The sequence below is a fragment of the Seriola dumerili genome, unplaced genomic scaffold (assembly GCF_002260705.1).
Source record: "Seriola dumerili isolate Sdu_G_001 unplaced genomic scaffold, Sdu_1.0 BDQW01000056.1, whole genome shotgun sequence".
NCBI classification, from domain to species: Eukaryota; Metazoa; Chordata; class Actinopteri; order Carangiformes; family Carangidae; genus Seriola; species Seriola dumerili.
This window is the reverse complement of record NW_019174311.1, coordinates 4,215,899-4,228,695: the sequence shown is the minus strand read 5'-3', so window position 1 is coordinate 4,228,695 and position 12,797 is coordinate 4,215,899. Positions and strand designations below refer to the sequence as shown.

General features: G+C 44.0%; 1 protein-coding gene across 2 annotated transcripts; it reads left to right on the top strand.

Annotated features, from left to right (window-relative positions):
* The first annotated feature begins 36 nt into the window (after positions 1-36).
* On the top strand, positions 37-12,720 carry klhl17 (kelch like family member 17). Of its 2 annotated transcripts, none has more exons than XM_022741831.1 (12): positions 37-208; positions 2,760-3,024; positions 3,801-3,922; positions 4,032-4,253; positions 7,255-7,371; positions 7,505-7,718; positions 8,411-8,555; positions 8,892-9,059; positions 9,200-9,288; positions 9,438-9,511; positions 9,634-9,815; positions 12,415-12,720. In XM_022741831.1, the coding sequence occupies exons 2-12, from the start codon at positions 2,811-2,813 to the stop codon at positions 12,641-12,643; spliced, it is 1,776 nt and encodes a 591-aa protein (XP_022597552.1). In that variant the 5' UTR covers positions 37-208; positions 2,760-2,810; the 3' UTR covers positions 12,644-12,720. The 2 variants fall into 2 exon arrangements, with proteins under 2 accessions (XP_022597552.1, XP_022597551.1); XM_022741830.1 differs by lacking the exon at positions 37-208 and adding an exon at positions 924-1,002.
* Positions 12,721-12,797: the final 77 nt, after the last annotated feature.

The following is a 12,797-nucleotide window of genomic DNA, read 5'->3' as shown; positions in this document are numbered from 1 at the left end:
CACTGTCAAAGCTGTGCGTACAAGAACAAGCAGTGTTTTGATGCTACACGTGAGGTTTTAATTAAATGCTCAGCTTCACCGCACACCCACAGAGGAGAAATTCTCCTGTTTATGTTTTCGTCCGTTACGTTGCACACCTACAAAGCTGGGCAAGCTTACAGACCGGAAGAAATCACTGCTATCACATCAACACCGACGACGGTTGCTGGTGAGTGCTGCTGGATTTAATTCGGCTGTCAGGCAGAGCTATCGTTAGCTAATCCAGTTAGCTCATACATAGACAAAAAACAATAAATTGTTATTTAACCAGCCGTGATTCAAAAGTCTGTTTTATTTAAACAGAAGAATGACAAATACACTTATATACTGCCCTCAAAAAAGGAAAAGAGTATTGGGATCTATACATTATTGAATAGTGAGTTTATGAGTCAGTTGCCGTTTGTTTGATTTTTATGTACAGGCCAACAGAAGCAGGTGGTGGTTCAGGTTCTGACCAATCATGCTGCTTCTAAGCAAAACCCCGCCTTTCGCGGTAGCACAGATGTCTATATCGAACGCACTTCCGTACTCTATTCAGACAAAAAGGAGCAGTTAAGGTCGTTTGTGTCCCGTGAAGTATTAAACGAACATCCATTGTTAACAGTTTACAGTTGTGCTTAAGAAATAACTTCCTGCGTGGGGTAAGGTGCGGCTCTTCCTTCAAACGGCATCATATTTCAACAACATGAGCAGCGTGGCTCCTTTCACCTCTGGCAGTTTGGGCTCCACCTTAACAAACCGATGTCAGCTTTCATGCAGTTTTTTTTTTTTTGCATTGACGTCAACCGCATACAGCACAAAACAGAGGCTTTCTCTATATTTCGTATGCTTGAGTCAGAATATGGACAGATAGCCAAATACTGGTACCAGATTTAAACCAATCTGACTGCGACAGCTGTTGATTTATCTGCCATCACTTTGGAGAAGACACTGTTTCCAAGGATAACCGCGACACAACCACCGGTAAAGAAATTACACATTCATTCTCTGTATTGCTGCCGCTGCAGCTGATAGCTGCTGTTATTCAAAATAGATGGAGTGGGGGTTGGGGTTTCTCCAGTTCACATATGGAGGCTGATATATGAACAGAAACATCCTTCTGCCTTAAGAAGACTACAGTGCAACATTTGTGTACCCAACAAGCTTGTGCATGTTTGTTCAAGTAGCCACTGTAGCTTTGTGTGGATGACAGCCAAGATTTTGAGCCAGAGAGGGGAGAGAGGATTTTAAGAGACAAGCCCGAGATGAACAGGACAAGTGCTTCACTCTGTCAGTTTTGACTGTGGCAATTGTGTTGCCACGTCTGTCCCAACCTCCTGTGTATCAGTGTCTCAATTTGCAGCAATGTCTCATGTTATTTCCTTGTCCACGAGAGCAGATGTTTTCCTCCTAGAGGAACATGGTGTGTTTTTGTTGTCTGTTGTGTTTTGGAAAATGGGACCCAAAGCTGGTCGCCAAGCAGCTGTGGTGACATTTGAGATGGTCCTCAGTGGGACAGGGCAGAGTATTTAGTTGAAAGAGTGCCTCTGAACAGATGACAACATTATTACAATGCACTGATCCCCAGTCTATTTGACTCTAGAGACATGGGGAACTTTACTTTATCAGAATCAATAATGTGTTGTTCTGTTGCATTTCTTGGACTTCAGACTGATCATGGAATACTCTTATTGAGATTGTACTGCTTGTGTTATTGTCATAGAAACTACTCTTTACCTTTACATACATGAAAAAAAAGAAAAATGAAAATAAAGCACCACTGAAGGGTACGATTTATCCTCATCCCACTGTAGGATAAACTAACATGGCAGGCCATGTGGTAAGAAATAATAATTATATTTATTTAGCCAGTTAAGGGTATTTTACACATTATCTATGAAGGAGCTCTGGATCAGAGGAGCTTGGAGTACCTTCCTTCACACTTTTCTGCTCATTATCCTGTTCTTCTACCCTTGTAAGGGATCACTAAACCGAATGAAAACATTTTCTTCCTGAAGTCTGTTTCAGTCCTGTGATGTTTCTAATTTAGTTCTAGCTGGGTTTACCTCGTACAGTAGTTTGCCTTAGGGCATCCTAAATATTCGGCAGACAACAACTTCTCAGATGCCACGTGATGACCGTTATGCAACGTTCTGAAGTGTGTTCTCCATCCGAGAGCAGGGCAGCGGAGAGTACAAAGGAAAAGGCTAACTCAGGCTACATCCTTCCCTCCACCCACCCTGCCTTCCCGAGGCTGCAGCTGGGGTGAGGTGGGAGGGGGCTTATAGCTAATTCTGGTGCAATTAAACTTGCAAGTCAGGAGTCTTTGCAATTAGATAAACCAAGACAGTCCGCTGGATGAGAGGCCTGCATTGATTTGATTCCAGTTTAAGTAGTAATGTCCATCTTTTGACATTCTTTCTTTTGCTATAATGAGATTAATCAGTCTTGACACTTGATGTCAAATAATCAGGTCAGTCAACCTACTACACTTTGTAATGGTACTGATATTTCTGTCATGTTGTGGCCTTCCTGTCTAAGCTGTCAAGATAGATGCTATAGCAATAACAGTAGGTACATTGATTGCTCAGGGCACCTGTCATAACACCTGCATCCCTGCAGATAAACTAAGCTTTTGTAGGTGGAAGACTTCTCTGTTGACAAAAGACATTTTTATAGGACATTGATAATTGGTGTTAAATAACATTACACTAAAAACAGCAGTTTTCTGGGGGTTTCAGTTGCCCAGAGTGCGGCCCAGGCAAGAGCCCGTGACCGCCACATCAGGCACCATGATGGAAGGGGGCATGCAGCTGCTCAACCGTGATGGCCACAGCATCTCGCACAACTCGAAGCGCCACTACCACGACTCCTTCGTGTCCATGAACAGGATGCGACAGCGTGGCCTGCTGTGTGACATTGTGCTCCATGTCTCCAACAAAGAAATCAAGGCGCATAAAGTGGTGCTGGCATCCTGCAGCCCCTACTTCCACGCCATGTTTACCAGTAAGTTCAGTGCATGTTGTCTGATTTATTCCTGTACACGCCACCACTTCCACTTCACTCTTCATGCTTTCATCTCTGAAATCCATGAAGCCTAGCATGTTGCATGCCTCAGACATTTTAAGCTCTGACATCAAACTGCGCACCATTTCGCTCTGTTGCTCAAAGTTTGATGACACAACCACTTGTGTGCGCAGTGAACGTATCGCTACTTCCTTCTCCCTCTTCCTGTCTGGGACACAGGTGGTCAGATGAGGTGTGCTTTTGTCTCAGATTTCCTCCTGATTCTAGACCCTTGTCAGGGTACAATGTGTCTCCAGACAGTTGGTTGTCTGGCTGTGAGACTCTGCTGCTAGGCTTCCACTCGTCTGGCTCAGTCAGTAATTGGCCCATTTCAACAGAATCTGTTGATCTTTCATGACCATCTAAACAGTAAAATCACAGCTACCATGCAGATACTGTGTATGTGATTTCTTCAAACTAGATGAAACATTTGACTGCTCTGTCGATGTGAAACCCTCTGACCCACTGTTCTGCAGGAACACCCACGTTTGCACAAGAGAGTATAGGTTCAGAAATTTCAAAAACGTCCTCAGTTACAACAACTGATTAAATGGAAAGCAACAAATGAGATGTGCTGTGATATTTGGCAGCGGTGCTGTATACATTAGGAGCTGCCCTGTGCCAGCATGATTGAACTGTGAAGCAGTTATATTAGCCAGAGTTTAACTGGTTGTAACATAAAAATGTAACAGCTCTCATTCTGTGCGGTCATGCAGACGAGATGTCAGAGAGTCGACAGACCCACGTCACCCTTCATGACATCGACCCTCAGGCCTTGGAGCAGCTAGTCCAGTATGCCTACACAGCTGAGATTGTGGTCGGGGAAGGCAACGTGCAGGTATAGTACAAGAATCCAGGTTTATGGACAAAATTTTGAAATTAGACTTTTTGATAAAGCGCGAAAAGACACAACAGACTCACAGTGTATTTCCACCTGTAACTGCTAGACGTTGCTCCCAGCTGCGAGCCTGCTGCAGCTCAACGGGGTGCGGGACGCCTGCTGTAAGTTCCTCCTCAGCCAGCTGGACCCGTCCAACTGCCTGGGCATCCGAGGCTTCGCTGACACGCACTCCTGCAGTGACCTGCTCAAGTCGGCACACAAGTATGTCCTGCAGCACTTTGTAGAGGTGTCCAAGACAGAAGAGTTCATGCTACTGCCACTGAAACAGGTAGGGCTGATGCTTCTTCTGTCTCCTGCAAACTAGTGCTTTTAAAGAAATAAACAGTTGTTGGTTATCTCTCTACTGGAAAACAGCTCCCTGTTTTTGTCATAATGGTAAGTTGCTTCCCATGACATTTAGCAGTGTTGTTGTTGTTTTCAATGTAAAAGCTGCTGCCTAGTAGACAAAGCATTTCCTGATATGTCCCAGTCTCACGTTACGTTGTGACAGCTGGGGCCAGTCGTATTACTTTAAAATGTCATTGTTTTTAAATTCACGACAGACAACTATTGACTTTAAGGTCAACAACGTGCTGCTATTTACGCTTCAGTGGCTCAGCTTGATTAGTCCACCCAGTTCCTTAGAAATATGCCAAATAACACAGAGATATTGACATAATAAGAAGCATTTTGTCTTGTTCCTGCATATTGTTTGGGATGTTTTTCTCACTAATCTGAGCACAGTTGCCTGCAAACACACCAGTCATGTTTTTTCCCCACCACACAGACGCCTCAAGGGAAGTGGCCATGAGCATGGCGTAGTGTTTTTAACATTCATTAGAAACCCTCTCCTCTTCCTCAGCAGGCTGCATCAATCACTGTCTCATGTGGCTTTATCATCCCACTGTGCTGCCGTGGACTACTTTATCTGGCACATCAACTTAGCTAAACTATCTCTTATTCATCAGCTGGGCTCAGCAGAGGCAACGCTGTGGTTCCTGCCCTGGAAGTGGTAATTAGGCAGAGCCAGTGACATTTTCACAGCTGCTATACTGTTTATAGAGCAAACAGCATTGCTTACTTCTCTGAGGTTTCAATAGGGGTTTCTTTTTTGGTTGAACTAATTTACTGTTATTTATTCAGCCAAGATTGTTGGGGAAATTCAGGTTAGATTTAGGCAAGCTAGTTGAGTATTGGAGCAGCGGTGGCCAGAAGGTTGCTAGCTGGATTCCCAGAGTAGTGAGATAAACTGCTAAAGTGGCCTTGAGCAAGGCACATAACACCAGCTCCTCATTAGAGCTGCTCAGCTGCCAACAGATCCGACTGCAGCTCGATCTTAGCGTGAGTGTGCGTTGGGGAGGGCATTCCTAAAAAAGGAAAACATTGTTTTCAGAGAAACTTCCCCGGTTAAATAAAGGTTAAAGAAACAACGAAAGCACAGTCTGTGATCCAGATTTAAACAAAAGGATAGCCCCACCACCCAAAATCAACACACAGCACTGGGCTTTACAAATCTGATGTTAAAGCACCACTGCACATATTTTTCAACTATACTTGTAACTCTTCCTGAAAGGTCATAAACATGATGTTAAAATACCCAGAGTACAAACTCAGTTCTTTGGGTAATATTTCAACCTTTTTTTCATTTTTAATCTTTTGTTGATTCTTATGTTTTTGCCTTTATTTACAAAATATCACACTACACCTAAACGCCCGGCATGTTAGGGAGAAAACCGCGTCATCTCTTGTATGAAATGGCGTCTGTTTCAAACAAATGCCTGTTGAGCCGTGTCAGGTGACAATGAATTAAAGTGCCGCTGAAAAGAAATAACAAACAGCTGCCAGCATCACTTTCCCATTATCTTCTCACCTCTCTAAGGAACAATCCCCACAGCACTGACGAGACTGTGCTCCTTGAGGGTAAAACTCAAAGCTTCTCTCTCCGTCTGTGGCTTTCAAAGTCTTGAGACTGGATGTGCAGTGTGAGTGTGTGGGCACAGTCCATTAAAACAGTGAAAGTTAAGCGGCATGAAGGCAGATTAAAAATAGACCATTTTCTCTTCTTCATCTCTATTCTTCTGTCTCAGTCTTTCCTTTGGCGTACCGCCCATTCTGTCTGCAGCTGTTCTGTCATAAATCTGCAGATCTGGATTTATGTACTGGCTGCTCTAAAGGACTCTGAGCTCATGGAGCTGTGAAATACGCCCCGTTTTTCTTTCGTTGTTCTGTGAAGGAAGTGGCAAGGCATGACAGGATTTTGACTGGCCTGCTCTGGTGATTCATCACTGATGTAGCATTACATGTGTGACATTATGAAGACAACAAAGGATGGGTGTATCCTGATTTATTGTGTGCATAAAGACATCTTAAGCATTGTGATTTAGCCTTTTCATTCATTCATCTCTCATTCCTGCTGCCAAACCACAAGGTCAGTTAATACACTCAGACACTCAGGCGATCTTCTTTAAATCTCCTCTTCAAACTCACACTATTGTTTGAGTTTACATGATGTAGTATGTGCGTGCAGAGGTAAGAGGGACTGCAGGGTGGAGCAGCAGCAGTAGCAGTATTCCTCTGGGTGACTGGATTAGTGGAGGCTGTTCCTGGGAGGCTGTTAACTGTTGCCCTGATCTGGCCAGGAAGCAGCAGCAGCAGCAGCTGGCTGCTCTGGCCCCACCCAGCTCTGCCAGCTTTGGGTTGATCTGGGAGCAGAGCCAGCCAGCCACTCAGACTGCAGCAGTCATTGTGTCACAGACACACACACACACATATACACACACACACACATACATACACGTGCGCGCTCTAATGGTAACTTAAATATATCACAGCACTACTACGTACAGAGACCTTGATGTGACACGCAAGCATCTTTGTGTGAATGGTCAGAGATAAACGGGTTCCTAAAATTATTTTGTTTTGCTTTATTTTTCATTGATTGATTCAATTAAACGAGTGTCATTTTAAAACAACGCAGACAAAACAGAGCGCCAGCAATCCTGTCAAATATCAGTCTGGATAAAGTGTAGCAAGACAAGGGAGAGAGAAGAGAGGAAGAAGGAAGAGAGACGACAGCTCAGCAGAAAAAGTCAGGTACAATGAGGAGGAACTGTCTGAACAGAACTGTCTGTGCCAGCGCAAGTTACTTCCTGTGTGTTGACATGTTCACCACTTCCGCAAATGCGTATCTGATGGTCACAGTTGAATTAAAGACACTGCGAGTTTAAAGTTGTTCTTGTAAATCATTATGTAGAAGGTTTCTGCCCATCTGCTTTGTCCTCTGCATCCAGGTCCTGGATTTGATCTCCAGCGACAATCTCAACGTGCCATCTGAGGAGGAAGTGTACCGGGCTGTGTTGAGCTGGGTGAAACATGATATAGATGGACGCAGGCAACATGTACCTTGGGTAAAACTTGTCCCATCTCACCTGACAGAAGCACTGAATCTTTTTTAGTTTGACTATAATATACATAAAAAAGCCCCATCGTGTTGGCTTAATTTCTGCATCCTGACCTCCCGTCATCCTCTGTCCCCGTCAGCTGATGAAGTGTGTTCGGCTGCCACTGTTGAGGCGAGACTTTCTGATGAGCAATGTGGATACTGAGCTGCTGGTGCGTCATCACTCGGAGTGTAAGGACCTGCTGATCGAGGCTCTGAAGTACCACCTGATGCCTGAGCAGAGGGGAGTCCTCAGCAACAGCCGAACGCGCCCGCGACGCTGTGAGGGCGCCAGCCCTGTGCTCTTCGCCGTTGGTCAGTGTGCCCCTGAAGGTACCCACCAGGGTACACTTAGCCACACATCTCATGTCACTCATAAACTGTACAAACATCTGTATTTTTGTAACTGAGAGGTGAAAAACAGTGATATAATTATATAAGATCAGATATTGTCTGGGAGTTTTGCAGTATATTGTTTTCCAGTTTGTAATGTGCAGTAAAGTGAAAAACGTGTTTGAACTGATGTGACTGCAATTTGAGTGAAACAGAGAATGCCACTTCCTGCTTTGCTGTCGTCTCTAGATAGGTCTAGAGATCCATAACCATTTTTTAAGTTGCATGAGTCAGTCCAATTCAATCAGTGGTGATTTGTTGCTGTAGCCCTGCATAGCTTCAAAATACTCTCACAACTAAAAACATACAAATTCATTTCAAGTTTTTTTTTTTTGTCTTAAGCCTAAAAACTTTAATTTGCAATTACAAAATACTTGTAGCGTATCAAGTATGAAGTGTATCAAAATGTCAATATCCAAATAAAAGCCAATTCTTAATGACAGTTAAGACAGTAGCCAATGTGTGTCTCAGCCAGAATTACCCCACAGCTTGCAACAGTTCCTCTGAAATGATAGCACACATTAGCCAAAGGCACTATGCTTACAATATTACATTTTCATGTTTACATTACTGCTTGATGTTAAAGCATTTTGTCACAACATTGTGTGTCCCAGGTGGTGGCAGCCTGTTTGCCATCCATGGAGACTGCGAGGCGTACGACACCAGGACAGACCGCTGGCACATGGTGGCATCCATGTCCACCCGGCGGGCACGGGTGGGCGTGGCAGCCATCGGCAACAGACTCTATGCTGTTGGAGGGTGAGAAATGAAGACCGTTGACCCCCAAACTAGTCAACCCACCATCTTATCTTTTATTCAAACATTACATCGTGTGATGTGAACTAAACCTGACTTTTATAAGCAGGAAGCTTTGGCAGGCAGGGGATTTACATGATAAATGATCCTGAGTGACGGTTGTGCAAAAACTATTAGATTCATCTATGTGCTTCGGATAAGCTTTTATGGTCTTTCCTCTATTAAAAATGCCTGACTGTTTTTCTGTTGCCATGCATTTCATATATGAAGAGATTATTCAAGGCAACGTTCGGTCATGAAAAAGCCTTTTCTGGTTCATTTATATCCACATGTCCTCAGGTATGACGGCACCTCAGACCTCGCAACCGTGGAGTCCTACGACCCCATCACTAACTCCTGGCAACCTGAGGTTTCCATGGGAACACGGCGGAGCTGTTTGGGTGTCGCTGTCCTGCATGGGTTGCTGTACGCTGCTGGAGGTTATGATGGAGCTTCCTGTCTCAACAGGTACACACAGACTGACATTTTGGCTATGAGTGCCGGACATTTTGATTTTCTTGGCCAGATCTCAAAGACAGTTCATCTAATAGGACAGCCTTGCAGTGTCACTATATCTAATACATGTAAGTGTTTTTCTCCTCTTACAGTGCAGAGCGTTATGACCCTCTGACCAGTACATGGACCTCAATTGCTGCCATGAGCACCCGAAGAAGATATGTCCGAGTCGCAACTCTGGGTAAGATGAATATCGTGAACAAACTGCTCTACCGTATGTTTATGATTCACTGTCTATATTCTAATATCTGAAATCAAAAGGGAGTTGCCGCTTTGGTATTTGACTGCTGATATTTACATTCTGAGTGTTTACTCCCTTCTCCCCTCCAGATGGCAGCTTGTATGCAGTGGGAGGTTATGACAGCTCCTCACATCTCGCAACAGTGGAGAAATATGACCCTCAGGTAAATTGTATGCTGTTAAATTTATCATCAAAGTAAGTTGTCTGTTGCCTGGTTTAGATCAGGCGAACGTGGAAGGAAAAAAAGACAGGTGCAAATGTGCAGTCTCTTGATTTAACGAACAGAGCAACACATGGACGGCCATCGCCAACATGCTGAGTCGGCGCAGCAGTGCTGGGGTGGCCGTGCTGGACGGCATGCTGTATGTCGCAGGAGGCAACGACGGCACCAGCTGCCTGAACTCAGTGGAGCGCTTCAACCCCAAGACCAACACCTGGGAGGGAGTGGCCCCCATGAACATACGCAGGTTAGTAAGAGCGATATGCAAAAAAAAAAAAAAAATCTTACTGAATGGTATGGAATGGTAATATTTGCATTTCATCTTCACAAACCTATAAAAATCATGATGATGTGATTTTTTTTTTTTTTTCTGGGGTTTGTACCAAACAAGCATGTAGGTACGTATGTCTGGAGAATATGATTATTTGGCCGGGACATCCCTGTAGCACCACAATGCTTTATTTATAATGGAATGTTGTGACGCATTAAACCTTTATCAGTGTAGTTTCAGGTTACATCCGTGTTTATCCAGAGTCATGTAAAATATGAACCGTTCATGTGAAATCTTCTCATAATTACTGTCTGAAGTCTTGAGCAATGGCTAAAAACTGTTTTGGGGGGTCACCGTGACCTTGACCTTGAACTTTAACCACCAAAATCTAATTAGTTCATCCTTAAGTCCAAGTGCACATTTGTGCCAGCTTCCATCAAGGCTTTACTGAGATCTCATGTCCACGAGAGTGGCATGTACAGACGGACGTACAACCCGAAAACAACAACAATATGCCTCTGGCTCTGACTGTCGCTGGCTCTGGCTCTGGCTCTGGCTCTGGCTCTGGCTCTGGCTCTTGCGATTTGAATATTGCACATGGCCACATTGTGATTTTGATCATTTTTCAATTAAATGTTCAGCCCCAGTCTGGGTCCAGAATTCATGTTAAACAGCACAAGCGAGGCTTTGAAAAACAAGTACTGTATGTCTTTCAAAGCCGTTAAAAGTGAAATGAACTCTATCCACTGTGAACAGTGTAGCAAATACATTATTTTATACAACATTAGAAAATACAATATTTGTAACTGCCACAACTCACTTTCAACATGAGAGAGTGAAAAGGCACAAGAGATTCGAGCTCTGCAGAGATACGTTCAGCCACCAGGGCAGGTTAGAAAGCAGCTTGCAGCCAAATGAACTTCTACTTGTTATATCACAAAGATGCCATTTACTAAGTTTAAAAACTTACTAAAACAAGCAGAATCCATCCGTCACATCTATACTAAAGACACCTTAAGCCAAAGTTACACAGCTGCTTTATGTTTAACAGTAAAAAGACTCTCTATTACAATCTATACAGAATTTTGCTGTGTCAAAAATATGCTTTTTTTTTTTTTGCTTTTGTTTGCATGACCTCGTACAGTTGAGAGGGACAGAGAAAGATGTGAGGGGAGATGACGTGACAAAGGACCTGGGATGGATCCAGGGAATTTAATTAAATGTGACACACCTCAGCCAACTGAGCCATCAGGACAACCCGGTCCTGCTATTTCAAGTGCACAGGTTCATCTCATAGTAATAATGATGATGAAATCTACTGGCCTCAAGTGCACTCAATATTTTGGCCTATCCAGTCTGTTCAGCTTTTATCCTTCTTTTGTGCTTCAAATGGCACCTTGGTGAGGAAGGGTGGATGGTCCAAACCCCAGTTTTGCCTTCACTTAGGCAGAGGATGAGATCTCCTTTGAAGTGAAACTGTAGTGCTGTCTGTATGGAGCTTGTCAAAGCTTTTACCACGGCTGTGATTATTTTGCTCTGTGGAAAATCTTTGCTCCTCAAGGCGTGGGATTTGGGGCATCTGAATGTCTTCTTTACTGCCTAAACCTTCTTACCGCATAATCATCAAATGACCTATTTTACACAACAGTCGTCTCTGTCTTTTTTCTTAGCAGATGAAACTTGTCTTGATTATCAAAGCAGGCTCGCATGCACAGCGTCACAGCTTTGTATTGATACAAGATCGGCATCAGGGAGGGGATCTAGAGACGTAGCAGTCTGATTGGTGAACACATCAGCAAACTGACTTATTCCCCTCGGACCAGACGCACACACACAGACACACAATACCTTGCCTTTGAGTCAGGTTTCCCTGCTCCTACACTATAATGACAACAGTTGACTGCGCAGCTCCATGAATAACTCATGTGTTAATCAGCTGTGTGGCTTTGAGTGCTTTTCTTATCTAGTTGCCGAGACGCTCCATTTTCACAGTTCCAAAACATCACGCTGTGTTGATCCCTCATCTGTCACTCCTCTAAAGCCACGTTCAGCACGTGCTGATGTGAAAGTATTTTGGAATGATTGTCTGGCTCAAAATAATCTTGCTACTGTATATCCTGTTGATGAAAAGATTTCTATTTCCACTGGTCCTCTGCTATAATTTATAATTAACTAAAGTATTATTGGCACTTCTTGGTGTCCTCAGACTGTGTGGCACAGGAGGAATTATTAGTTACTGCAATAATGATGAAGGGTCAGTATTTTTTATTGAAATATATCAGTTATTGTTCCCTATGTAAAATGCTTTCATCTCACAATCTTTCAGTTTTTCAATGCAGTCACTGACATTGTTCATCGGTGTGACTGTAATGCAAAACCCACACTGCATCCAATGTAAATTAACAGGCGCTGACTTTTATTGTCACTCTGTAATAAACCTAGAATTAGGTAGATGAAACAAATCGCACAGAGATTATTTATATAAGAGCCACAAAAATGATTTGTTATGTGGCTCATTAAAAAATATGACTGTACAACAAACGCAGAATTTCGATTTTTCTCTCTGTCTTTCCAGGAGCACCCATGACCTGGTGTCTATGGACGGCTGGTTATACGCAGTGGGGGGTAACGATGGCAGCTCCAGTCTCAACTCCATCGAGAAATACAACCCGCGCAGCAACAAATGGGTGGCAGCCTCCTGCATGTTCACACGGCGCAGCAGTGTAGGCGTGGCAGTGCTGGAGCTGCTGAACTTCCCGCCGCCCTCCTCGCCAACCCTCTCAGTTTCCTCCACCAGCCTTTGACACGGGGTCACCGCTTGGCTGAGCTCAGCCTCCGCTGCTACAGCCCAGACTGGCTCTGGGAAGAGACGCAACTGCTCAGTTTGTCACGGGGAGGAGGAGGAGGAGGAGGAGGAGGAGGACAGGAGAGGAGAGGAGAGGACAGGTAAATGGATGG